We start from the raw sequence: 27,876 nt of genomic DNA, 5'->3' as shown, positions 1-27,876 counted from the left end.
GTGGCCCCAGGCCTTCGGCTCCCACTGGGACCTGGACTGTGGGTGCCAGCCACATGGAGCCTCTTTACCCCTCTTCTTGCAACTCCCAGAAGGCACAGGGGCTCTGTGGCATGTGAAGGACAGGCTCAGCCATCCCATGCTGTATTTGCCATTCTTCTTTAATGCTGTATCCATTCCACATTGATCCTTTGGTAACAAAAAAATTCAATTGAACAAAAGACATTCCACAGTCATCATAATCACAAAATACGTGGCTATGCATTTGTGAATTCTGTGCAATATCCTGGACACACAAGAGAAAATAAAAACAACAAACAGGAAGGAAAAACCAGGCAGGCAAAAAGCAAAAGCCCATTTAATCCGACCAACCCGACAGCTCGTGGGTGCCTCCATTTTCAGCCCACTTTCTGCTTTTTCTCAGAGCGACTGAGGAGAGCAGCTGAGATCCACAGCCCGTGCCCTCAGCCACTGTGCTGAGCTCCTTGATCCTCTCTGTCCCTTGACTTCCTTGTCTGTAAAATGAATGGGTTGCAAAAGTCATTGAAGGACACTACTGGTTGCATAAGTTACTATCTGTACTTAGAATAGCATAGCACAGCACGAAGGCAGGCATCCACGCCACGTCCACTCCCTGTACGGAGGCAAGGGACAGTGAGAAGGACTGACAAGCAGCTAGGATTGCTCTCCAAACATAGCCAAAGCAGATCTGTTCAACAAGGAACTCCCGGACCTGCTGGTCTCTTGGGGTAACCGGCCTGCACTGGGTACCGACGGGCCACTGACAGCCCCTTCCCCTAGGGGAACAGTTCTCAGGCCCTTCTCACGCTCTGAAGGTGACTCATTTCAAAAGCCATCAGCCGAACACCATGGAAGTACTTAGCACATCACTTGTAAGTTTTCTCAAATTGCCGCATATAATAAGCCAGAGATGACAGTGCATAGTGTTCCATCTGTGAATATTATTAGTGGATCCCACTCCTGAAAGTGAAGCATTTTTAGCTGACACCAAGTTTCTGACGCATGGGCATGTCACTTTAGGATCGAAGCTGAGAGGAGTTCACTCCAGGTAAAAAGATGGGTTTGCTGAGCCACTCAGTTTAGCTCAGGTGTATTTTTTTTTTTTTCAATTTAAATATGTTGTCTTTTCAGCTTTATTAAGGTATAATCGACAAATAAAAATTGTGTATATTTCAGGCATGCAGCTTATTTGGGCGTTTGTATCCAGTGTGAAATGCTCGCCACAATCAATCTAATTCACAGCATGTCCACCTTCCCACATAGTTGCCATTTTCTTCCCCTACCCCCAAATGATACGGAGTTTCAGTTATGCAAGATGAGTAAGTTCTGGAGATCTAACGTATAAAGCGGTGGCTGTACTTAAAAATACTGTCTTATAAACTTGAAACTTGCTAAAGAGGGTAGATCGGATATTTGAGATGAAGTTAGGTGCTTAAAAATACATGTATGTTAAAGTAGAGTTTGTTTAAAATAAAAATAAAACCCCTCAGGCTGCAGAAGCTTCCTAGTGAATAGTTAGCAGTGGAGCTGTAGAGTGCGTGGTGTGGTGTCTGTGTGTGGTCCTAAGTGTGCTGCTGTGAGGTGCAGGGGACATTGCTCATTGGCACCTGCTGAAGGCTGAGTGGCAGCCCTGGTGCTGGCCTTGGGTTGATAACACTTAATTTGGAGCGAATTGCTTCGTTTTCCAGACCAATGTTCTGCCTCGTGTTCTGGAACAGTTTGGTGTGAATGATCTTTTCCGAAGGGCCACATGACACCATGAGCTCAAAGGATGACTGTGCACAGTCCCTTTGAGGAATTCCGGCGTCCAGATGATGGCTGGATGGGTGATGGCATGGCACAGGGACCGTCGTGGGGACGGTGCGGAAAAACACACAGAAATGGGCTCAGTGGTGGAATTTTGTTTTCTTTTTCTTGTCGTCCAGAGTTGGGTGAGATTAAAAACATCACCACCACACAGCCTTCCCTGGAGCTGGACGGGCTGGAAAAATACACCAACTACAGCATCCAGGTGTTGGCCTTCACCCGCGCAGGAGACGGGGTCAGGAGCGAGCAGATCTTCACCCGGACCAAAGAGGATGGTGAGAAACGGGTGGGCGGTGGGTCCCAGCAATTGCTGGAAGGGCTGGGTCAGGGACGGCTCACTTGCCTTAACCTACAGTTCATCAGGCTGTTCTCAGTGCAAACCTTCGCCATCCTCCCAAAACATCCCAGTGCAATTCAGAGCGTTAATTTTCTCTCTTGCCTTTGCTTGATGTATCTAATCTATTGCTTCTTCTTCCTCCATATTTTTTCTTCTTTCTTTGTTTTTTGTTTTATTGTTCGGCCAAGTGTTATTGTAAATAGAAATTCATTTTATCCCGGAGCTGTAATAATTGCCATACCTGTTTTGTATCTTGTTAGAATAATTTTAGTGGCTCTTCAGCTATTAGTGTAAGCTCTGATTAAATCTGTCCTTCCACTTCTTGAAAATTATGTACAGGCTGAAGTTCTATTATTCTTTGCCAGCTGAATCACTTTAGAATAAGTCCTTAATTTGAGAACTTCATGTCAATTTTTTAAAATTCTTACAAGAATTCATGGTGATTTAGTAAAAGTTTAAATTACTGCTCATTTTGTTCTACAATGATAATTCTTGCTGTTCTTTAAAGTTTCTATTTGGTTGTGTGACTATTACCCAAATCTACAAAAACCATACAACAAATATTCTGCATTATTTTAAGGGAAACTCTGAGGGGCCTTATCCATGCCTGTTTGAGGAACAGATAAGTTCTGATGAATACTACAGTGGTCGTGAGAAAAGTAGCCTCCACCTTAATAAAGGAAGGAACAACTGATGTCAAATTGACACTCATATAGAACCTTCCCAAAATATTCCAGCACAGAAGTATATGTTGAGAAGAGACATTGGTAGACCTAAATGCTCTGCTGGATTGGCTCTGTAACTTCTGTCTTCTTGCCAGGACTCTGTCCCCCAGCCAGAATAGGGATGATAGAGCTGTTAGCGATTGCTGATCGCCTCCCGTGTATGGGCAGGTTTGAGGTCTATGCCATCTCCCCCACTACTAGAGTATCAAAAATGCTGTTATTCCATCCCATATCTGTTCTGATAGAAGCAAGGAAGACCTGCTCAGAGGCCACAGTGGCCTAGCAATTCTTCTCTTCAGCCTTTCTGCCCTGACCACGACTCCCTGCTATTCTGAGCCTGCCATCTTCCACCTCACTCTCTGCTCTCACCTTGACAAGCCGGCCTTGCTCCCCCGAGCAGCCCCAGGCATCCACCCCCACCACGTGCTTTTGCTGCCTCTGCAGCCCTGCTCATATTATAACGTCTACACCCAAACTAATCCTCATTTGCTTTAGTTTTTTCTAAAATGCACAAGTAGTTCTTCTGGGGAATGTGCAGGAGTCAGTCAGTTCTGCTCTAAGAAATTGGATTATTTAGGGAAACCTAAGATTCAAATGTAATGCCATTAGGAAGTCACACATCAATAGAGATATCTAGAAAGCTAAGTCCTGAGTGAAGACAGCCATAATTTAATTTTTTAAAAATGTAATAGACAAAGAGCTGTGCCAGTGCTGGCTCTGTCACCTGCTGCCTGTGGGACTTTGGGCACCTCACCTACACTTCTCTGAACTGGATTGTCCTCATGAACAATCTGCTGTAGCAATCAGACTGCGCAGAACCAATGTATGAGGACTGAAGTGATATCTGAAAACACCTGCTTGCCACAGAGTGGGATGCTTTCTGACACTCAATATTTGATTATTTGCTCTCTACTCCTTCAGAGCAGGGATGAAATATTCTTTTTACATTGCTAGGCAATAATGCAAATGTCACTGGAATAATTATTTAAAGAGCAAACTGATCAGCCACAAAATGTTTTACATCTGCATTTTTTAGAAGAATGTACAGAATTCCAATAAGAAGGGAAGGCACTTGACAGATCCTTATTAACACAAGTTTAGGTCAATTTTTAATTAATCATCTAGTTTTAAGAATCGTAGAGTTCTCTCTCGAAACTTGACCCCAAAGCTCAAGGTCTACTTTGTCTATCAGTTATGCTTTGCTTTTGTCTCCAGTGCTGATAGTATATAGATCTGGGACTGACTGTGGAAAACCCTGCCTTGGGGGCCCCAGTTATTCCAAGGAGGACACCATGGATCACACTTTGCTGGTGGTATGGGACAGGGACTGTGCAGAATGGAGTGTCAATGTTTCTTTAGAGTAAGTCTGCATTTTCAAAAAGTGGCATGGTGGATCACTTGAGGCCAGAAGTTCGAGACCAGTCTGGCCAACATGGTGAAACTGTCTCTACTAAAAATGCCAAATTAGCCAGGTGTGGTGATGGGCACCTCTAATTCCAGCTACTCCGGAGGCTGAAGCAGGAGAATCACTTGAACCCAAGAGGCAGAGGCTGCAGTGAGCTGAGATCGTACCACTGTACTCCAGCCTGGGTGACAGGGAAAGACTCTGTCTCTGGGGAAAAAAAAAGGTGGAGTGGAGATTGGGCAGAAGAAGAGGAAAAACTAGCATAATATCAGTTTATCTCCCAGATTCACATGAAAAATTCTATAGTTTAGAAATGGTGAAGAATTGTGCCAACCACTTTTGTAGACTCAATACCTAATATAATTAGACATTTCATCAGCTTACAGAATTAAATATAATTGCGTCTGTCTGATTGGAAGAAGGAACAAAGGCCAATTGTCAGAGAACAAATGCCCAGTCGAATTGACTACAGATCCTATTTACATGTCAATGAGAAAGATTCGTAATTTTGAAGTTTGGATTACACTTGCAATTTCAATTAAATTGCGTAAAATACAGCTAGATAGATTTCCAGTAAAATAATAATTTCCAACATTTATTCAGTTCTTTCTCAATGAGACACTAGTGTAGGCACAGGTTGAAGTTTTAGTGTTTATCAAGGTTCTTAGTGTATCAATGTATCAATACATTAACAGCGAGCACCCGATTCAGTTGGTCTCTGCCAGACACACGTCCTGCACCAGTCTTCCTAGTCTAAGGAGGCTGGAGGCTTAAATTGTGTCGTCAGGTCATACTAAAAAGAGAAACTTAACCACTCATAAAGGCAAAAATTTACTTTTGCAAGGGATTACTTGCAATAGAAATGTTTGTTTAGAGAATAAGTCTGTGCTTTAAGTAGATTCCCAGCCTCTATCTAAAGATTCTTGGGCTCACAGACATATTCACAGGTCCATGGACATGTCCTCCTGTCTGCGGTCATAATCTCAAGGCCACAGACATAGTCTCTTATCCGTAACTATAGTCTCAAGTGCATGGACACATTCTCATGTCTGTGGTCAGAGTCTCAAGGCCATGGATATCGTGTTTTATCCATAAACATAATCTCAGGTGCATGGACATATTTTTGGGGTCTGTGACAGCTGCTCACAGTTCACATTCTCTTTCCAGGGCTGCTCAGTCAGTGAGAACTTGTACCGCTATTATTGCTGCAGAAACACAAGGATGACTTGGTGATCTGGCTTTCTGTTTTTGAGCACAAGAACAGCTAATTCTGACTTCTAAAACAGTTGTGAAATCCTAATGCCATTTTATTTTCCAATACTATAATCTGAGCAAAGCCGTAAGAAAAGAGAACACAAACAAAATGCAATCTATTAATCTTCCAATTGCTGTTTTCACTCTGCAGGCAAAAGCTACTTTCAGCCTTGATCCCTTTACACAAGAGTAAACTTTGCATATGTATAAATAGAGATAGTTAAGTTCAAATATTTACTGAACACATCACTAATGCACATAACCCCGAAGGCACATGTGAGAGGGCCAGCAGCAGGTGTCATATGTAATCTCTGCTCCCTCCCCACCGTCAGTTAGCAATCTCACTGGGAGGAGAACTGAAAGTAGAGCTAAGGGGATCCAAAAAAGCAAGCTGACATTTGGACCCTTCCAAATCCTCTGACCACCCATACCTGAAGCGGTACATACTTTTGAGGGCATGGATAGTGTGTGCCTGTGCACGTGTGCTGGGGTGATTATGCTACCACACCTCGGTACACCTGAGAGGGGGTAGATTGCATGTTGTATTTGCATAGCCACCAGTAGTGCTGCCCCTCAGTGGACACTGGGAAGTGCTGCCAATCAACGCTGCGTAGGATTCCGGGGCTCTACAGCCTATGACAGTGTGCCCTGTGCAGTAGCAGATATACCAGCAACACAACAGACAAGATGTCCTAGAAGAGATTCTACCAAGTGGCTTTCCAAACTCCTTCTGCTGCAGTGGTTCTCAGAGTAGGTTCTTATACAACCCAAGCGTTCTTGGGTGGGTCTCAGAGGTACCCATTGGTAAGCAAGAGGCCCAGTGGGAGATCCATTCTCCTTCTGATCCCTGCATCAAGAGCCACCCCACTCCCGCTTGTGTTATGTGCTGGGTTTCTACATGATGCTTAGGTTAAAGGATCAGTGAAATATTTAAAGAATGTTTGAAAGCTCCTGCTCTATTAAGAGGAAGGGCTAAAAATACCAGCGTCTTGTGGACATAGGAAGAGAAAGGGGACATATGTGCATTGCTTGGTGAGATGACAACTGTGAACGTGACATGTTCCTCCAGGAACATAGCATCTGCACTGCACAGAGAAGCCACTGAAGAGTTGTGGGGGGCTCAGAAGGATCTGCCTACCATGGAGTACCACATATGTACCTGCATGTGTGTGCGTCCACGTGTGCATGTGTACACACACACACACACACACACACCCCTGCCTGTGGCTGTTTACTAAGACCAGAAAAATGATGGTGAAAAAAAATGAAACTGACTGCAGTGTCTATGTGGGTGTTTAGTCAGATTTTTGTCTGATATTCATACTTCAAACCAAGGCAATACTGTTTCAGAAAAATGATTTTGATACTCTACATTAAGATATGTTACTGGAGGGCTTACCCAGGTGTATTTATTTTCTGTGCTGTGGAACAGGTTGCTATGACCTTGCTACCTTAAAACAACACCAATATATTATCTCATGATTTCCAAGGGTCAGGCATCCAGGGTTGAGCTGAGTCTTCTGCTCAGGGTCCCACAGGCGAATCAAGGTATGGGCTGGAGCTGTGCCCTCATCTGAGGTCAGAGCCTCCCAAGCTCACAGGTTATGGGTGGAATCGTTTTTCCTGGTTGTGGACTTGAGTCATCAGCTTCCAGAGGCTGCCTGTTACTCCCTTTCACACCCCTGTGAAATGGCAGCTTCCTCCATCGAGGCCAGTAGGAAAGCCTCACACGGCTTCCAATTCCTCTGATGTCTTCTGTCTCTGACCTCCATCTCCTCTTCGAAGGGACACATCTGATTAAACCTAGCCCACCCGGGAAACTTTCCTTTTCATTAACAGAAAGTCAAGTGATTGGGACCTCAATGATACCTGCACAAGCCCTTCACCTTTGCCACATTACACAACCTGCCCATGGGAAGGATCTGTCCATCATAGTAACAGGTGCCACCCCCATTCAAGGGGAAGAAATCACCCAGGCACATACACTAGATGGCAAGGATCTTAGGGACCATTGTAGAATCCTGCCTACCACACAGACACAAATGAAGTTATTTTTCAACTCTTGGAAAATCTGTATTGAGGATCTGGTATGTTCCAGACACTGGCCTAGGAACTAAAGATGCAGAGAAACAGGATGGCCATGCCAGGGTTTGCAAGCTAGTGGGGCAGACAGATGTTGATAGATCATTCCTGAGTGGATTGTGTCAAGTGCAATGATGAAGGAGAGTCTTGAGAGAGACATGGAAGCCCTGACCTGACCTAGGCTGGTGATCGGGGAAGGCTTCCTGGAGGAAATGACACATACTAGAACGTCAGAGATGAGTAAGAGTTGCCAGGAAGAAGGCGGAGAGTGGGGGAAAAGTCCAGACAGGGACATCCCAAGGCCTGGATCATCACACCCCAAGGGCCCAGGGTGGGAGAAGCAGACCACGTTCAGGTGCCCAGCACTGCGGAGCACCATCAAGTCAGGCGGAGAGCCCAACCACTGACCAGTCATGTCCATGTGGACCTCCAAAGGGCTTGTCGAGTGACTGTGGGAAGAGAACTCCAGTTTCTGGTTCTTGCCACCGAGAAGATGGCAGGGCCCTTTCCTGAGATGGGGCAGGAAGAGCGCAGGTTTGGATAGAAGACGCTGAGCCCTGCTGTGACTACGTCGGCCTGAGGTGCCTGTGTGACACCTGGTAGAGACATCTCAGGCAACTGGACACATGAGACACAGAAGCATCTGCAGCTCAGAAGGGAGGTCCAGGCAAATTGGAGGAATGTAGAAGAGAATCCTCTGAAGGCCACATTCTTTACTGCAATCAGTTAAACCTGAATGCAGAATTTCTGTCTACAGAGCCCAGGAATTCATGAAAACTTCCCAAGCTTGTCTTGATCTCTATAAGAAAAACTCTTTACCAAAATGGAATGTGATAACTCAGAATGTTTCAAGAAAATACGTCCCAGATAGACGTAGGCCGTCTTTTACTACATCCTATGCATGTCTGTCTGCTGCAACGCTCCATGTCTGGTGTTTGTCATTCACCATTGAATCACAGAGTACAGCTAGTATCATTTAGTGACATATGATCTAAGGACATAAGGATGGTTATTAGACATGATAGCTAGAATTTGTTTTGTGCTTACTGTATATAGAACCATAAACAAATCATTAACATGAATTATCTCTTATAATTCAACAGTAAAAACAGAAGCCAGGCTGGGCGCGGTGGCTCATGCCTGTAATCCCAGCACTTTGAGAGGCCAAGCTGGGTGAATCACAAGGTCAGGAGTTTGAGACCAGCCTGACCAACTTGGTGAAACCCCTTCTCTACTAAAAATACAAAAAAAATAGCTTGGCGTCATGGTGGGTGCTTGTAATCCCAGCTACTAGGTAGGCTGAGGCAGAAGAATCCCTTGAACCTGGGAGGCGGAGGTTGCAGTGAGCCGAGATCAAGGCACTGGACTGCAGCTCGGGCGACAGAGCAAGACTCCGTCTCAAAAAAAAAGAAAAAAAAAACAAAAGCCAGCACAATTATTGTTCTAGATTTAAATGAGGGAACTAAAGATTATTAGAGAAGTTAATCAACTTGCCCAGGACATGGAACTAAGTGGCAAAGCCACATGAAACCAGCAGGCTCCAGGGCCCACCCTTTAAGCTTTATGATATTGTCCAAACCAGAACTAAAATTTCAAGTTCTAGCTCTGAAAGGATTATCTCAGTCATCCAGAAAACTTTTCCAAAATGCCTTGTTCATCACATTTTCTATGTTGTTATTTTATTGTACAAAATTCTAATAACCATACATGGAAAGATGATGTAAGATAGATCACAAACCCATGTAGGAAGAGCCAACTGTGAGTTTACATAGTGCAGTAAAAGCCCCTTGATCGGCTGGGTGTGGTGCCTCGCGCCTGTAATCCCAGCACTCTGGGAGTCCAAGGCGGGCGGATTACCTAAGGTCAGGAGTTCGAGATCAGCCTGACAAACATGGAGAAATCCCGTGTCTACTAAAAATATAAAATTAGCCGGGCATGGTGGCACATGCCTGTAATCCCAACTACTCAGGAGGCTGAGGCAGGAGGATCGCTTTAACCTGGGAGGCAGAGGTTGCGGTGAGCTAAGATCATGCCATTCCACTCCAGCCTGGACAACAAGAGCAAAACTCTGATTCAAAAAAAAAAAAAAAACGCCTTGATTGGGCTATGACACAGGCATGCTATGCTCATGGAAATAATGAATTAAAGCAAGGAATCACCAAATTTTACAGCAGCCAAGAAATATCTTAAATGTTGCATTTTAACTTAAAACATGTATAATATGTATTTATCCCCTAATCACTTTCTAATCACATGACTTAGGATCACTTCTTTAAGTTTTGGGGTGAAAAGATTGGCGTTCTGTGCCATCTTTTACTCCATGAACTGTATTTATCATGTAGCATCTGCATTTTTCAACTGGTGTCTCTAGTAAGACAAGTAAGACAGCATGTGACCGTTTACCAACAATCTGTTTGCAAACTGGGACATAGCCACATGCCGCATTCTTCTCAGTGGTCCTGACTTTTATGCATTCTGAAAAGAATGTATAAAATATTCTAATTTTCCATAGTCAGGAAGGGATATTGCAAGTGATTTTATTGTTGTTGCCACTGTGGATTCTTATTGTTGCTTTCTGCAATTAAGCCAAAGTGTTGATAAAGAAAAACTTGCTGTGTGTGGGGGGTTGGGGAACATTGTATCTTTTCAACAACCACTTGAGTCCTGGCTGCCATATCTATAACAAAAAGACAGATTAACAAGAGAAAAGCATAACAAATGTGCTTATCAAGCATAGGTGACCCTTCCTTCCTTCCTTCCTTTTTTCTTCCCTTCTCCGTTCCCTCCTTCTTTCCTTTCTTCATTTTTTCTTCCCTCTTTCCTTTCTTCCTTGCTTCCCTCCTTCCTTCCTTTTGTTCTTCCCTCACTCATTTCTTTCTCTTTTAATTTCTTTGTAACTTACCTCTAAGGAAGCCTTTCTAAAGCAGTCCCTTTAATCATCACAAAAGCAGCTTTCTCTTACACTTGAATTTCATTCATGTAAACATAATGAATTAACTTACAATATTACCCGTGACAAGTACAACTGTCACAAACAGGTTGGAAACAAACACAACCGACTCCTCTTCAGCAGTCACTCAACCGGTTGGTGCTGAACTACTTGGCCTCCTCAAGAAGCTGGCCAGCGGGAGTGTTCAGTGTGGTGAACACCAACCAGGGGCTTTGCTTTATGGAAGAGAATGAGAGTGTTGGCTAAGCGGGGGCGTCTGCTAGGATTAAACTCCCGAGGAAAGGTTCACTGTGCCCTTGGTTGGTGTTCAGGAGAAGCCCTCATGGCCCTGAACCAGGTTGTAGATTTCTTAGACATTGCCCTCACCTGATAGAAGTTTGTTCTCAAGGGATTTCTTAATCCAGGGTCTATCCCTTATGTGTGTTACCTTTTCTAGACCTTCCCCTGGCAGCAAGACTTGCCAAAAATAGATTACCAAGATTTTTAATTTTCAGATGGTGACTCTGTCCAACCCAAGTTTGTTCTCACCAGTTCTTGGTTTCGTTATGGACTTAGGAGAGTCAAGGCGGCAATTATGAGATGCACATTCAACTCCAAAACTATGTACTGAGTAGGTGCATTGCCATCAAAGCAGTAAAGACTCGTGGATGGCTCCAGGAGCTCACAAGGGACTTAGATTGGTTTGAATTTCAATTCCTCCATCAGTGTGGTTGCCATCCATGTGGACACTGAGACCAGTGAGGAACAAAGCAAGAGCTCTGATGCCTTCCTCACTGGCACCTTTGACATCATGGCATCTTCTGTGTCTTGGCCATCTCACCCCCCTTCACCTCTCCAACCTGCAAAATAAAAGAACAAGAGGAGTGGAACATGCCTTCAGTCTCACTCCCATATCATGCTTAATATTGCCGCCATCATGTTCTGCTTTCTTAGCTGGTTTACAGAGGAGAGTTTGTCTTACATGGATATTGTGAATCTTTAACACAATAATCCCTATTCATCAACAATATTTCCTTACCTCTCCTGAGCCCAAAGTACTGCCATTACAAAGTGCCTGGGGTGAGGGAGAATGGGGTCTCTGATGGCTGAGGTAGTTCATCCTCATGCTTCTCAAATTCAGGATCCAAAAGGTTCATCCCCAGTACGTTCAAAGCCAAAAACTGCAGTAGAAATAGGACTGATCCAGAAGTTAATTTTCCAGCTATCCAGAGGCAGGAAGTCGCCCGAGGCTGAAATGCATTGGGAAGGCTCCCCAGGAAAACAGGGACTAGAACTGGCTGTATTATGCCTAGAGCTACACAGAACCACAGACTCCGATGTTAAGAATTCATGTACTGTCTCTGAGTTCCAGAGGCCAGAAGTCCAAAATCAAGGTGTCTGCAGGGCTGCTTCTCTCTGAGAGCTTTGAGACAAGCGTCTTTTCTCCTTGGCTTATAGACCCTCTTCTCCCTGTGTCTTCACATCGTCTTCCCTCTGTACATGTCTGTCTCTGTGTCCAAATTGGCCCTTTTTATAAGGACACTGTAGTACTGGGTTAGGGACCACCCTAACAAACTCATTTCAACTGGATCTGTAATGACCCTACCTCCAATTACAGTGTCATTCTGAGGTCCTGGGGCTTAGGACTTCAAGTATGCATTTGGGGGGACACAGTGGAACCCACAATACTGATCCTCGAAGAGCTGAACAGCGAGCGTGGAGTGGGGTCGTGTCGGGAAGCGTGGGCCCGCGTGCCCGAGTCGAGGCCCCACCTTGTGACTAAACGAACGGCTCTTCCAGTTCCAGGTCCTCCCGCGGGCGTGAAGGCAGCGGCGGCCTCAGCCTCCATGGTCTTTGTGTCCTGGCTTCCCCCTCTCAAGCTGAACGGCATCATCCGAAAGTACACTGTATTCTGCTCCCACCCCTATCCCACAGTAAGTTGGTAAATAACCAAGTGCCTTTCAAGCGTCTGCCAGGGACGAGCTGCAGGGGCTTGCATTGGACAGTTTCGTTCCTTTGTTTCCCACCTACTTGGGTCTTTCCAGTGGTTTTGTTTTGCCCCTGCTGTCTCCACATACAAAGCAAAGTCCTCATTTACACCTCATTTGAAAATACGCTCCTGAATCCTTACAAGGGGGACAATTGTCTGGAATTATTGTTTATTTGGTGAGTTCCCACTAAACTGCCAGCAGCCTGATCAAAATCAAAACCCAGAGGCCTTAATTGTCCCTTAATTGATAGTCGGCCAACAACACCTATTAATTTTACTGTTGGACTCATCATGACATGCATTTCATGCCTTCCCTCCCTCCCTCCCTCCTGCCTTCCCTCCCTCCCTCCCTCCTGCCTTCCCTCCCTCCCTCCCTCCTGCCTTCCCTCCCACTCCATCCCTCCCTTCTTTCCCTCCTCCATCTCACACTGGGGGAAAAATAGCAGGCAAAACCCTATTGTGTTAGAAATGAGGCACTTTAATGGAGATCTATTACCCTTACAGTTACAGCAATCAGCCTGGTTCGTTGTGAAGGAACTAAAAGTTATTTACTATTTCAAAGTTTGGTTTTTGTTATCGTTCATCTTATTATTGATGAACAATCATTATAAAATCAGACTGCTTCTGAGACAACACCAAAACATATCAAAGAGGGAAATTGTTTTAAAAAGGAAACATTAACATGACCCACCAAAATTGATGGTGTCTTCGTAGAAACATTACAGCATTTCTGTGGCAGGTGCTGTGTCTCTTCCATCCTCGTATCTCCAGCTCCCAGCATAGGACAAACACATGCAGCCATTTGCTAAGTGTTTGTGGAGTGAATACACAAACGGGTTTTGTTTCTTTCGTGGTAAAATCCACATACCATACAACATACCATCTTAACCACTTTGACGATCCAGTTCAGCAGTGTTAAATACCTTCACGTTGCTGTGAAACCATCCATCGACAGAACTCTACAAAGCCGAAACTCTGCCCCATTAAACACTAACTCCCCATCCTCCCTCCCGCCAACCCCTGGCGCCCACCATTCTGCTTTCTGTCTCTGGTTCTGACACCTCTAGAGACGTCACATACATGGAATGATACAGCATTTGTCCTTTAGTGACCGGCTCATTCCACTTGAATGGTATCCTCAAGGTTCATCCACGTTGTCGCATGCGATGGAATCTCCTTCCTTTTTAGGCTGAAAAATATTCCCAAACAAATTTATGAATTAATCTTTTAATCGAAGTGATATGTTTCCCAAGCCCAGAGTTCACAGGGGCCCCTGAGACCTGGTGTGCTCCGACAGTGAGTGTGAGCCAGAGGGTGCGTGGGCTTGCCTGGCTCATGCAGGTCCGTCTGACTGCTGAAAAATCAAGGTGTGTGCTCTGCTGCTCATGCATTGATAGCAATACCTCTGCCTTTGAAGTCAATATGTAAATGTAAAATGGTTGAGAGTTGGCCAGGTGCGGTGGCTCATGCCTGTAATCCCAGGACTTTGGGAGGCCGAGGCGGGCAGATCACGAGGTCAGGAGTTCAAGACCACACTGGTCAACATGATAAAACCCCATCTCTACTAAAGATACAAAAAAAAATAGCTGGGCATGGTGGTATGCTCCTGTAATCCCAGCTACTCAGAAGGCTGAGGCAGGAGAATCGCTTGAATGTGGAAGGTGGAGGTTGCAGTGAGCCAAGATCACACCATTGCACTCCACCCCGGGCAATAGGGCAAGACTCCGTCTCAAAAAGAAAAAGGGTGAGTGTTAAGCTCCAGAATGTTTTTATGGGCACCTTATATGGTTTTAAATATCCTGTTAATTCTCACTTGCCGAACCCGACCATCAAAGCCCTGAGATGTAGAGCAGCGTAGACACTGAAAAAAAAAGCTAAGCCCTTGTGCCCTCTACTCAGAGTGGAAATTCTTCGAGGAACTCCCTGCCCAGTGTGGCTTCTGATTTTCTCCTTAGCACTGACACGTCCCCATATTCACCAAAGAGAGACAAAAATTATTGCCAAGGTAAAGCGCGCTCATTTTCCACTAGAACTTGAATGTCATCTTTATTTGTATTCACTCATTCATCCATTGATCTCTTTGCTATAGGGTTCATGTTTGCTGTTTTGACTGTAACAGGCTAGAAAGCACTGAGCAAGGTGCAGAGAACACCAGCAGCTTCCTCTCGTTTTGTCTTCTCAATCGAATCTTTATCTCTAAACTAAAAATCCCTACCTGGCTTATTTGAAATGAGTCCTTAGTGACTGGTGCTTACTGAGAAAGCCCCCATGTGGATGGTACAGGCCGCATCTGGCTCTGTCCTCCCACCCTAAGAATTACATACAATAAAAAAGAAAGAAAAAACATCCTGTCCTGAAAACAAAGTCAGACAGGTGTTAGATGAGGTAGAAACACGTTTCTCAGCGATTTCTCCTGTTTCTTCACACACAGAACAGTGGGATTTCACCTGCCCGGGACCATAACGACACACTATCAAAAGGGACAGTAATGAGGGCCAGGCACAGTGGCTCATGCCTGTAATCCCAGCACTTTGGGAAGCCAAGGCTGGAGGATCACTTGAGGCCGGGAGTTGGAGACCAGCCTGGCCAACATGGTGAAACTCCATCTCTACAAAAACTACAAATATTAGCCAGGCATGGTGGCACACACCTGTAATCCCAGGTACTTGGGAGGAGGCTGCAGCAGGAGAATCTCTTGAACCCATTAGGCAGAGGTGGCAGTGAGTCAAGATGGCACCACTGCACTCCAGCCTGGGCAACAGAGCAAGACTCTGACTCCAAAAAAAGGGACAGTAATGAGAGCAAATGAACCAGGAAAGGTGGGAAATAACAGCTGAGACACTTTATCAGGGTATCTATGTGTTGCCTTTTGACCACATTATAAAGCCTAGAGACCTAGAAATATGATAGTTGCAGATGCCTGTGTTCTTCCAGCAATAATACCTACAAGTGTTATGACGAGGTCCCAGAACCCCAGAGCATCCTCAACAAGGTGAAGGTAACTCAGAGCACTCCTTTTCCATCTCCATAGCCTCATTCCTGCCTCTCTATCTCAACCATCGTTTAAGACCACGGAGCCTATCTTTTACATCAAAAAATACCATTGAGAGTCAAGGACAGAGACAATTATTTCTCTTCAGAGGCGAATACTTGTAAATGTTATCTGTTATTCTGTTTTTAATACGAAATTATCAAAAGCTTTAAATTACAGGAAAGATGGTGGGTGGTTTTTTTTTTTTATCATTAGTTTTTGCAATTTAATTTTAAATCCATAAACTGGATGCTGTCAAGTTTTCTGAGGCTTTCTCATTTCTGGCTATGTGTCAGAATGAACACCAGAGGGCAGTATGAGTTCTAGATATTTTCCTTGTTCATAAATCTGAATTTTTTTTCTTTGAAATGATTTCATAGTTGAATATAGAACATGGGGGGATAAATCAGGACACAGTATGCCCTGTATTTTAATCCTTTTTATAAGAGTCCCTCGGCTAACCTCCTCGCTGATGTCAATTTCCTCTCCAGATCCCAAATTCGTCTCCCTTTCTTGGGAAAGGATCTTGTTAAAATAGGCTTTTTTTCTCTAATATGTGACACATAATGTCTAATCATAGGCATTTATTTCATGGTACTCTCTCTCTCTCTCTCTGTTTATCTTAGAAAAAGACATTAGAATTTGAAACATTGCATGTGGTCAGATTACAAGTTAGAGTAACTGAGAATGATCTACAAACAGATTGTCTAAAGATGGTGCTGACTGAGCATGAACCTTGCCACAGGGGTCCAGCAGTGCAATGAGATATTAAACTCCTCAGTCAGAGATTCAAACCACAAAATCTCAAAAGGCATTTGATTCAGAGCCTCATCCACACAATTTACGGATTCTGGCTATTAATTTTAATATATAATGGTTTGAATGATCCAACCATCTATTGTAAGCAATGAAAATCCAAAGCCATGAGATAACCCTTTTAAGGTCCCAGGAAGAAAACGGCTAAGCTTCATTTCCTCCCTGATGTTTCTGTCTACATAAAAGCAGTCTGAAAAATTTTACATACAGACTGCTTTTACTACATACACATTAAATAAGCATTATGATATAGACGTTGTCTATTTCACAATGCTAATCTCATTTACAGAGCTCTTAGAAATGTAAAATGAGGAAGCACAGACTTCACATGAAAGAAAACTAAAACTCAGAAGGAATAAAATATCGTATCTGTGAGCTGTGATTCACAGTGGTTATGCCAGCTTCAGCTGATAATGCTACTCAGATCCTGTACATAATAGGTGCTCAATAAATGTTGCTGAGTGAACCAATGAGAATACACAGTACTCTTCTTATCTAGAAGACTTGGGCAGTTAAACTCCCCACAGTGTAGCCCACAACTTAGAATTAAACAAGTCTTCTGGGAGGCAAAGTAACTCACCAGGTCCAGACAGCTTTCCACCCCAGGCAACAGGTGTGCGTTTGCCTCCCAAACAGCCACAGACTTCATCGAATAAAGCCACAGTCAGGCTGAGGGTGAAAGGGGACTTCTGAGGACCAGAACTGTGCAGGAATCTCAAGGAGTGGAAAAGTGGCATAACATGGAATCTGGAAAGCAGCATGTAACGTGCTCATCTGTATTTACAATGATACTCATTGCAGTGTTCATTTTTCCTCTCTCAGACGGAACGTGGACCTCCTGGCTGTATTAAAATATCATTACCTCTTCCCGGTGCCCTCCCTATTTTGTGTCACTGCAGCATATAGTGACACTACTATACAGCTATTTGCTTTTAAAATCCTCCTTTTCCTAGCTTCCATTATCTTCTTGTTTTTGATTCTTCATTGATTCTTGTCCCTGTGCTTCCCACCCTTAAATGTAGGCATTTTCCAATATTCTTCCTTTATCTCTTTTCATATTCTTCACTATCTTCATGGATCATTGAATCTGCTCTTACAATTTAACTATCATTGAAATTAAAGAGTTCACATTTTTTGTCTCTGATTCTGACAATGTTAGGGAACCATCAGTCCTATATTTCCAACTTACCACCGTCTGCACACTCAGGAAGACCTCTCCAGTACTTCACATTCAGTGTGCCCACAAACAAATTTATACTTGCCTCTCCCTCTCTTCCTGTGTTCTAGTTTAGCCGATGATCTAACAAAGTCTGCTGTCTTCCGACCAGAAGCCTTCGAGCTACCTATGGTTCCTCTCCTAATCATTTATTCATTTATACCACAAATAGACATAGAGCGCTACTCTGCACCAAGCTCTGAGCCAGGTTCTGAATCACATCCATCAAGAGACGCTGAGTTATGGGGCATCACCAACAGGCCTAAAACCTCAGTGATTTGCGACAACCAATGGTTTTATTTTTCTTTCGCGATCATGCTCATTGTGAGTCCGTGGTAGTCTGTGCCACGTTATCTTCCCTGCAGGGAAGACCCAGGCAGGTTTCATGACAAAGACAAATCTCTGAGGCTCTGACATAGGCATAAAAGTGCTCCAGCACAAATCATGGACCAGAATCTGTCCTAAGACCTCACTCAACCACAAGGGAACCACGAGGTACATTCCAAACCCACATCCAGAAGCTCTAGAGAGGGCAGGAAACTCTAGACAATGTCACCCTCTGTGTGATGTGGCAGAGGACACAGCAGTGATGTGCACAGCCCAGTGCAGGAGCGCAGGCTGGGGGTCACTCAAACACAGGGCCGGAGATGGTTGCTTGGAACACATAGCCCTGGCTTGCAGGAAAGGAAGAATTTTACCTGATGAATCAGAGGCAGGAAGGGATAATCTGGTCAGAGGAAATAAATGAGCAAAGTGATATCATGTCACAAGAGCTTTCTGCAATGCCTTCCTTTTTTTTTTTTTTTTTTCTTTTTCTGAGATGGAGTTTCACTCTGTCCCCTAGGCTGGAGTGCAGTGTGGCACAATCTCAGCTCATTGCAACCTCCGCTCCCCGGGTTCAAGTGATTCTCCCGCCCCAGCCTCCCGAATAGTGGGATTACAGACGACCGCCACCACGTATGGCTAATTTTTTATGTTTTTAGTGGAGACAGGGTTTCACCATTTTGGCTGGGCTGGTCTCGAACTCCTGACCTCAGGTGATCTGCCCACCTGGGCTTCCCAATGCTTTCCTTTCACACTCACTGCCATTGCCTTGCTTCAGGTCCTCACGTGTGGAGCCTTCCCACTGCCAGGCTCAGCTTCTAGGCTGTTGCCCACATCCCTGTCACAACTCCATTTTCTGAATCTGAGCATGCTATTCCCTTGTGCAAATTTCTTGGATGACTTCTCACTTTTTACTTAAAGACATTCAAAATTCTCAATATGACCTAGATGGATTTCTACAATCCAGCTGCAACTCCTGTCTAGTTTCATATTCTACTAACCTTCTTCCATCCAATATCCAAGTCATACCACGTCTCATACGTGTCTGCATTTGTGTGTGTGTGTGTGTGTGTGTGTACTGGGTTCTCCTTGCCTTTTCCATCTCAACCTTTTTGTTAAAAATGTTTATTTAAAGCTTAACTTAAACACTGTATTTTTATTTCACTATTTTTTATCACTGTTCCACTTGATTTTTCTTCCTATTCTATTTCATTTTGTTTTTAAAATGATTGTCGTGTTCCACTAAATTCCTCCTATGACTCACGTTTTTAAAAATACTGTTTCGCATCACTTAATTCTGACGACTACCTTACGCAGGAAGTGTTATGATTGTCATCTTCATTTAGCGATACCAAAATGAAGACTGCATATCTGGCCAGGGACATGCAGGTTAGCAAAGGAAGATGGGGTCTGCAACCCACAGGGGGCTGAGCTCAGAGTCTCAGCTCTTTGTCCTGATGCTTACCTGCCTTCCCTGGGATGCCAGCTCCATCCTGCCTCAGTGTTCCCAGAATTGATTTTCAACCTCACTTTGACATAAACACAGTCTCTCGCCTTATTGTTAGACGTGGGCATAGGTTGGCAAACGTAGTGTTGTGCTCATATAGTGGCTGTTCCTCAAATGTGTGTTGAGTTAAATTTTATAGATTATAACTGCGAGCCATCTAAAAGAGGTTAAATTGTGTAATGAAGCTGTAGCTTAATAAGGCAAGAAATTGTGTTATGTACTTTGGGATTGGGATGCTTTGTGTCCCAAAGGATTTGGATCAAGTGCCTGTGCTTTTAAATCACTTACATAGATTTATTCTTCCATTATTTTATTTAAATGACCTAAGGCTGAATCTCTTTTTTTAATAGAAAATCTGAAAATTATGGAGATACCACAAGTTGGCTCTAAGAATAGGAAATCGTGTTCCATTTACACACGTGTAATGAATCATGCTCACGAGACCTTTGTGGAGTGCTTCTCCATGGCAGGCAGGTGCTAGACTCTGTATGTCCTTTGATCAACCCAGCATTATTGTAGCCCCAGCAGCCTGTCATGGAAGCACACGGCTGAAAGAAACCTAGAAGGGTTTGCAAGGTTACATCTAAATATCCCAGACATATGAAAATCAATTCTGGTTTTATAAAACCTCTTGGGAAGTCTATTTACTGAAGCTTTCTTGGACATGTCTTTGTATTTTATGGCTAGTTCTAATAGAATGCAGTTCTTTATTTTTTAACTTTTATTTTAAATTCAGGGGTAACATGCAGATTTGTTATATGGGTAAACTTGTGTTGTGGGAGTTTGTTTTATGGATTATTTCATCACTCAGTTATTAATCCTAATACCCATTCATTGTTTTTCATGATTCCCCTCTTCCTTTCACCCTCCACCCTCCAAAAGGCCCCAGTGTGTGTTGTTCACCTGTGTGTCTATCTCATAATTTAGTAACATATGCAAGTGAGAACATGCGGTGTTTGGTTTTCTATTCCTGTGTTAGTCTGCTAAGAATAATGACATCCAACTGCATCTATCTCTGCAAAGAACATGACTTTGTTTTTATGACTGAATAGTATTGTATGGCATATACGTATCACGTTTTCTTTATCTAGTCTATCATTGATGGGCATTTAGGTTGATCTCACATCTTTGCTACTGTGAATCATGCTGCAATGAACATATGTGTGCATGTGTCTTAATAATATGAAGATTTATATTCCTTTGGGTATATACCCAATAATGGGATTGCCAGGTCAAGTGGTATTTCTACTTTTAGGTCTTTGAGGAGTCACCACACTGTCTTCCACAATGGCTGAACTAATTTATACTTCCACCAACAGTGTATAAGCATTCCTTTTTCTCCACAACCTCACCGTCATCTATTATTTTTCAACTTTTTAGTAATAGCCATTCTAACTGGTGTAAGATGGTATCTCATCATGGTTTCGATTTGCATTTCTCTAATGATCAGTGATGTTGAGCTTTTCATATTCTTGTTAGCTACATGTATGCCTTCTTTTGAAAAGTGTCTGTTCATGTAGTTTTATGAGATTGTTTTTTTTCTTGTAAATTTATTTCAGTTCCTTATAGATGCTGAATATTAGACCTTTGTCAGATGCATAGTTTGTAAAAATTTTCTCCCATTCTGTTAACTGTCTGTTTACTCTGCTGATAGTTTCTTTTCCTGTGCAGAAATTCTTTCATTTAATTGATCCCATTTGTCTATTTTTGTTGTTGTTGCAAATTGCCTTTGGTGTCTTAATCGTGAAATCTTTGCCCATGCCTATGTCCTGAATGATATTGCCTAGGCTGTCTTCCAGAGTTTTTATAGTTTTAGGTTTTACATTTATGTTTTTAATCCACCTTGAGTTTATTTTTGTATATGGCATAAGGAAGGGGGCCAGCTTCAATCTTCTGCATATGTCTAGCTAGTTATCCCAGCACCATTTATTGCTTAGGGAATCCTTTCAAATTTTGGGTTCTTTATTCTCTTCCTTTGGTCTAGGTGTCTGTTCTTGTACCAGCACCATACTGTTTTAGTTACTGTAGCCCTGTAGTATATTTTGAAGTTGGGTAGCATGATGCCTCTAGCTTTGTTCTTTTTGCTTAGGATTGTCTTGGCTATTTGGGCTCTTTATGGTTCCAAATTAATTTAAAAATAGTCTTTTTTAGTTCTGTGAAGAATGTCAATGATAGTTTAATGGAAATAGCATTGAATCTATAAATTGCTTTGGGTAGTATGACCATTTTAAGAATCTTGATTCTTCCTATTCATGAGCATGGAATGTTTTTCCATTTGTTTGTGTCATCTCTGATTTCTCTGAGCAGTAGGTTGTAGTGATCCTTGTGGAGATCTCTCACCATCCTGGTTAGCTACATTCCTAGGTATTTTATTCTTTTTGTGGCAATTGTGAATGGAAGTTTATTCCCGATTTGATCCTCAGCTTGACTGTTGTTAGTATATAGAAATACAGGCTGGGCACGGTGGCTCATGCCTATAATCCCAGCACTTTGGGAGGCCAAGGCAGGTGGATCACAAGGTCGAGATCGAGACCATCCTGGTCAACATGGTGAAACCCCGTCTCTACTAAAAATACAAAAAAAATTAGCTGGACATGGTGGTGCACACCTGTAGTCCCAGCTAGTCGGGGGACTGAGGCAGGAGAATTGCTTGAACCCAGGAGGCAGAGAATGCGGTGAGCCGAGATCGTGCCATTGCACTCCAGCCTGGGTAACAAGAGCAAAACTCCGTCTCAAAAAAAAAAAAGAAAGAAATACTAGTGATCTTTGCACATTGTTTTTGTAACCTGAGACTGTACTGAAGTTGTTTATCAGCTTAAGAAGTTTTTGGGCTGAGACGATAGGGTTTTCTAGATATAGAATCATGTCATCTACAAATAGGGATAGTTTGACTTCCTCTCTTCCTGTTTGTATGCCCTTTATTTTTTTCTCTTGCCTGATTGCCCTGGCCAGAACTTCTAATACTATGTTGAGTAGGAGTGGTGAGAGAGGGCATCCTTGTCTTCTGCCAGTTTTCAAGGGGCATGCTTCCAGCTTTTGCCCATTCAGTATGATGTTGGCTGTGGATTTGTCATATATGGGTCATATTATTTTGAGGTATATTCCTTCAATATCTAGTTTATTGAGAGTTTTTAACATGAATGGATTTTGGACTTTATCAAAAACCTTTTCTGCATCTATTGAGATAATCACATTAGCTCAAAATAAAGGGATAGAGAAGAAACCAATAAGCAAATTGAAAACAGGAAAAAGCAGGAGTTGCAATTCTAGTATCTGACAAAACAGACTTTAAACCAACAAAGATTAAAAAAAGACAAAGATGTAACTATCCTAAATTTACATAATCCTGTATTTTACATAATGGTACGAGGGTTCAATTCAATGATATCTAACTATCCTAAATATATATGCACCCAACACAGGGGCACCCAGATTCATAAAGCAAATTCTTAGAGACCATCAAAGAGACTTACACTCCCACATGATAACAGTGGGAGACTTTAATACCCCACTGGCAATATTAGACAGAAAATTAACAAAGAGCTCAGGTCTTGAATTAGATGGATCTGATAAATATCTACGGAACTCAAATTGATCTGAAAGATATCTACAGAACTCTTCACCCTAAAACAACATAATATACATTCTTCTCATTGCCACATGGCACTTACTCTAAAATTGATCATATGAATCAGAAGTAAAACACTCCTCAGCAAATGCAAAAGAACTGAAGTCACAACAATCTCTCAGATGACAGTGCAATCAAAATTGAAATCAAGACTAAGAAATTCACTTAAAACTATAAAAATTACATGGAAATTGAAAACCTGCTCCTGAATTGCTTTGGGGGTAAATAATGAAATTAAGGCAGAAATCAAGAAGTTCTTTAAAACTAATAAGAACATAGATACAATGTACCAGAATCTCTGAGACACAACTAAGGCAGTGTTAAGAGAAAAATTTATAGCACTAAATGCCCATGTCAAAAAGTTAGAAAGGTCTCAAGTTAACAACCTAACATCACAATGAAAAGAACTAGAGAACCAAGAACAAACAAATCTCAAAGCTAGCAAAAGACAAGAAATAACCAAAATCAGAGCTGAACTAAAGGACATAGAGACATGAAAAACCATTCAATAAATCAACAAATTCAGGAGCTTGTTTTTTGAAAAGATTAATAATATACATAGACTACTAGCTAGACTAATAAAGAAGAAAAGTGAGAAGATTTAAACAAACACAATCAGAATAAATAAGGAGAATATTACCGTTGACCCCACAGAAATACGAACAACCATCAGAGAATATTATGAGCACCTCTATGCACATAAACTAAAAAATCTAGAAGAAATAGATAAGTTCCTGGACACATACACTCTCCCAAGACTGAACTAGGAAGAAACTGAATCCCTGAACAGACCAATAATGAGTTATTTGAGGCAGTACTAAGTAGCCTACCAACCAAAAAAAGCCCAGGACCAGATGAATTCATGGCTGAATTCCACCAGATGTACAAAGAAGAGCTGGTATCATTCCTACTGAAACAATTCCAAAAAATTGAGGAACAGGGACTCCTCCTTAACTCATTCTATGAGGCCAGCATTATCCTGATACCCAAATCTGGCAGAGTTACAAAAAAAGAAAACTTCAGGCAAATATCCTTGATGAACGTAAATGCAAAAATCCTCAACAAAATACTGAAAAACTGCGTCCAGCAGTGCATCGGAAAGCTTATTGATATGGTTTGGCTATGTCCCCACCCAAATCTCTTCTTGAATTGTAGCTCCCATTTTCTCCATGTATCATGGGAGAGACCCAATGGGAGGTAATTGAATCATGGGGGTGGGTTTTCTGGTGCTATTCTCACTATAGCAAATAAGTCTCATGAGATCTGATGGTTTTATAAAGGGAAGATCCCCTGCACATGCTCTCTTGTCTGCCACCATGTAAGACATGCCTTTGTTCCTCCTTCACATTCTGTCATGATTGTGAAGCCTCCCCAACCATGTGGAACTGTGAGTCCATTAAACCCCTTTTTCTTTATAAATTAACCTAGTCTCCAGTATTTCTTCATAACAGTAAGAAAATAGACTAATACACTTATCCACCATGATCAAGTAGGCTTTATTCCCACGATGCAAGGTTAGTTCAACATACACAGTCAATAAATGTGGTTCATCACATAAACAGAACTAAAGACAAGAACCACATGATTATCTCAATTGATATGGAACGTGGTTCTAAATCTTCTCTAAGTTTCTTTTGTAGCAATTTTTGCCTTTTTATTTGACTTCTATTCTTTAAGAAAGTGAAAGGAAAGTCTATGTTGTTTTTTATAAGTTTGTCCTTTAATAGTGGTCTTTTTTTTCTGTTATCCTATTCACAGTGTATTAGTCTGTTCTCACACTGCTAATAAAGACATACCCAAGATTGAGTGATTTATAAATGAAAGCGGTTTAATTGACTCACAGTTCAGCATGGCTGGGGAGGCCTCAGGAAACTTACAATCATAGTAGAAGGGGAAGCAAACATGCCCTTCTTCACATGGTGGCAGCAAAAGGAAGTCCAGAGCGAAGGGGGGAAATACCCCTTATAAAGCCAGGTCTCATGAGAACTCACTCACTATCACAAGAACAGCATGAAGGTAACCACCCCCCACGACTCAATTACCTCCCACTGGGTCCCTACCACAGCACATGGGATTTATGGGAACTACAATTCAAGATGAGATTTGGGTGGGGACACAGCCAACCCATATCACACAGTGAACCAGCCAATAACTACTCAATCTTTCTATTGAATCTATATTTCAGTTTTCTCTTCATATTGTTCTCAGTGGTCGTTAGTCCACTAGGCATTATGTGAAGCCATTCAATTGCTATAACTGGTAAAATGCAGATGGTCTATACTCAGGGTGGGAGAAATCTTGGCCTTTAAAATCCTGAGCCCAATCATGTAATTTATAGAGAAAAGGAAAACAAAAGCATATATTCCACTAAATTTTCACACAGAAAGAGGCCCTGGAAATCTCTTTTGAAGCTCATTCTCACAAGACTGCCTGCTCAATTTGTCAGATAACCTGTCACTAAGCATTCTGGCTTTGAGGTGGCATTCATTCAGACTGGGTAACCTAGTGTATGCCACCCTGAATGAACTTCTCCATTGCTGTGTAGAGCTTTCTGATTATCCAAAGGCTAAAATGCCCTTAAAAAAAACTTAATTTTATTTTTTTAAGCAGTTCTAGGTTCACAGCAAAATTGAGAAGAAGGTGCAGAGATTTTCCAAATACCCCTGTTCCTACTGCACAGCCTCCCCCACTATCAACATCCCCCAGCAGAGTGGTGCATTTGTAACAATGGCAGAACCTACACTGACATTTGCCAGTGTTCGTAGTTTATATAGGACTTACTCTAGGGGTTGTACACTCTAGGGGTTTGGACAAATGTACCATGACATGGATCCACCATTGCAGCATCATGTAGAAGTTTCACGACCCTAAAAACCCCTCTGTGCTGCACCTATTCATCCCACTCTCTTAACCACTGATATTTTTACTGTCTCCAAAGTTTTACGAAAATGCCCTTTTTACCAATTAGTGTTTGGAGCTTTTAGAAGACTCCAGCTTTGAGAACATCTTATCTTTTTGGCACAGCCTGACACAGATGTATTGTACTATTTAAGAAAATAATTTGGCTTTGAATCATTTATCAATTAAAACTAGTGGAAAGAGCTATGTTTTTTCAAAATTGTAAATTCTGCATATATTATTTTTATTACTAAGAGTTGTGTTTCTCATTCATTTCCTTCTTGTATGTGAGAAGCTATATGAAGCCAACTAGTTATTTGGTACAGAATTTGTTGAATAGGTGACAGCAATCAAGTTAAATTAATGCACCTTTGACAGACAGGTAATTTTTGTGTCAGGTGGCATGACAGCAAAGAAGGGATGAGGCAAAATTGTAGTAAGGGGAGATTATATTGGTTGGAAAGAGCCTGTTAACATAAGGACCTGTAATGCCAGCCTGTCTGATTGGATAGTGTTTCTGCTTCTAAACAATTACATCAAGAAACTAGTTTTTCTCATGCCTTTTCTGGATATCAGCTTTAATATAGTAGCAAAACATTATAGCAATAACTTTTATATTTAGAATGCCAAAAAATAAAATATTTTATATTTGAAAGGCTTTTTCAAAGTAGTCAGTAGTCTATGTATATAGTTATATATATAGTCATATATATAATGGTATCTACAGTAATCTCAGTAAAAGGCAGAGGAAACTACCAGAATTGTCTGGCTATTGTCACTTTTCTACCAATGTTGGCCCCTCAACCTATGCCCGTAGGAAGATCTTTCTGCTATGACATCTTCTTTCATAGATGGGAACAGTGAAATAAAATGGAAATTAGATCAAAATAAGCTTATACATAAGAATTTTTAAAAATCTTAAATTGATCCAGTGAACTGCTTATTCTTAATGGAATCCAGGCCATTTCTCTGCCACTAAACAGAAAGATGTTAAGCATTCTGAAAGTGCCCTTACCCTATAATTAAAAGAGCTATCAATTTTGTTTATTGCTTTGGGGGAATTTTTTTTTCACTGCTGTGAACATTCTATCTATGAAATCACAGCCTTCAAGTTTTTTTAATTGCATGTTAATAATTAGCTATCAGAGCTTTTTAAAACATTACATTTCCTTGATAGAATTAGTTTTTCATTAAAAAGTTAATTGAAATTTTTTAAAGTAGAATTCTTTTTATATCAGACAGGCTGAATAATTTGACACGAACAGCCTATGACTTTGTAGTCATTTTCTACTCATTATTTTCTATTGTAATCAAATCACTTCTAGGTCATTACTAAACTCACCTAATACAACAAGAATTTCTTCAGTCCATTCCAGTTACTTGTCATTGAGTCCCAGCTCTAAGCAATGCTCTGACCCAGGCTCCCTGCAGAGTGAGTAGAGGGATGGGTGAGTAGAAGGATGGGTCAGGGAGCCTGACCCCCAGGAAGATGTGGTAAGCACGTGAAAGACCATAACCCACAATGGAATAAAAGCAAAGGCTATAAAAGACAAAGGCCAGACTTAGCCCCTGATTGAGAGGACTAGAGAAGGCTCTGCAAGGTCTTACAAGAGCAAAATAATGTGAGGGATTTGGAAATGAATGTAGCAATTATTGGGTAAACATCTGATTTTATAGACACGACCAAAGAGTGTTTAAAGTGCCTCACGGTGGCTAATTGTGTCTTATTTACTGGTCAATAGTATCTTACACATGAAAAGAAAAATATTACATTGACACCACAAGGCAAAAATAACTGTGGAATGAAGGTAGGTCTAGAAGATGCTGTTCCCGGACTTTCCGTGGGTTGACACTGAAGCACTAGGAGAAAACTAACCTTCTTGCAACCCTTATGCTCTTTTGGCTGGAAG

The 27,876-nt window shown here is 42.1% G+C and overlaps 1 protein-coding gene across 1 annotated transcript in view; it reads left to right on the top strand.

The window, feature by feature from the left end:
• Window positions 1–27,876, top strand: part of DSCAM (DS cell adhesion molecule) — a 760,400-nt gene that overhangs the window by 658,443 nt on the left and 74,081 nt on the right. Inside the window, exons 19-20 of the mRNA XM_064380165.1 lie at window positions 1,944–2,099; window positions 12,357–12,490. Of these exons, the coding sequence (XP_064236235.1) occupies window positions 1,944–2,099; window positions 12,357–12,490 (290 nt within the window). The remainder of the gene's footprint in view (window positions 1–1,943; window positions 2,100–12,356; window positions 12,491–27,876) is intronic.

This window comes from Aotus nancymaae, unplaced genomic scaffold (assembly GCF_030222135.1).
Source record: "Aotus nancymaae isolate 86718 unplaced genomic scaffold, 86718_ANA_hifiasm-v0.15.2.pri h1tg000022l_1, whole genome shotgun sequence".
In the NCBI taxonomy this organism is placed as follows: Eukaryota; Metazoa; Chordata; class Mammalia; order Primates; family Aotidae; genus Aotus; species Aotus nancymaae.
This window is presented reverse-complemented; position numbering and strand designations above follow the sequence as displayed.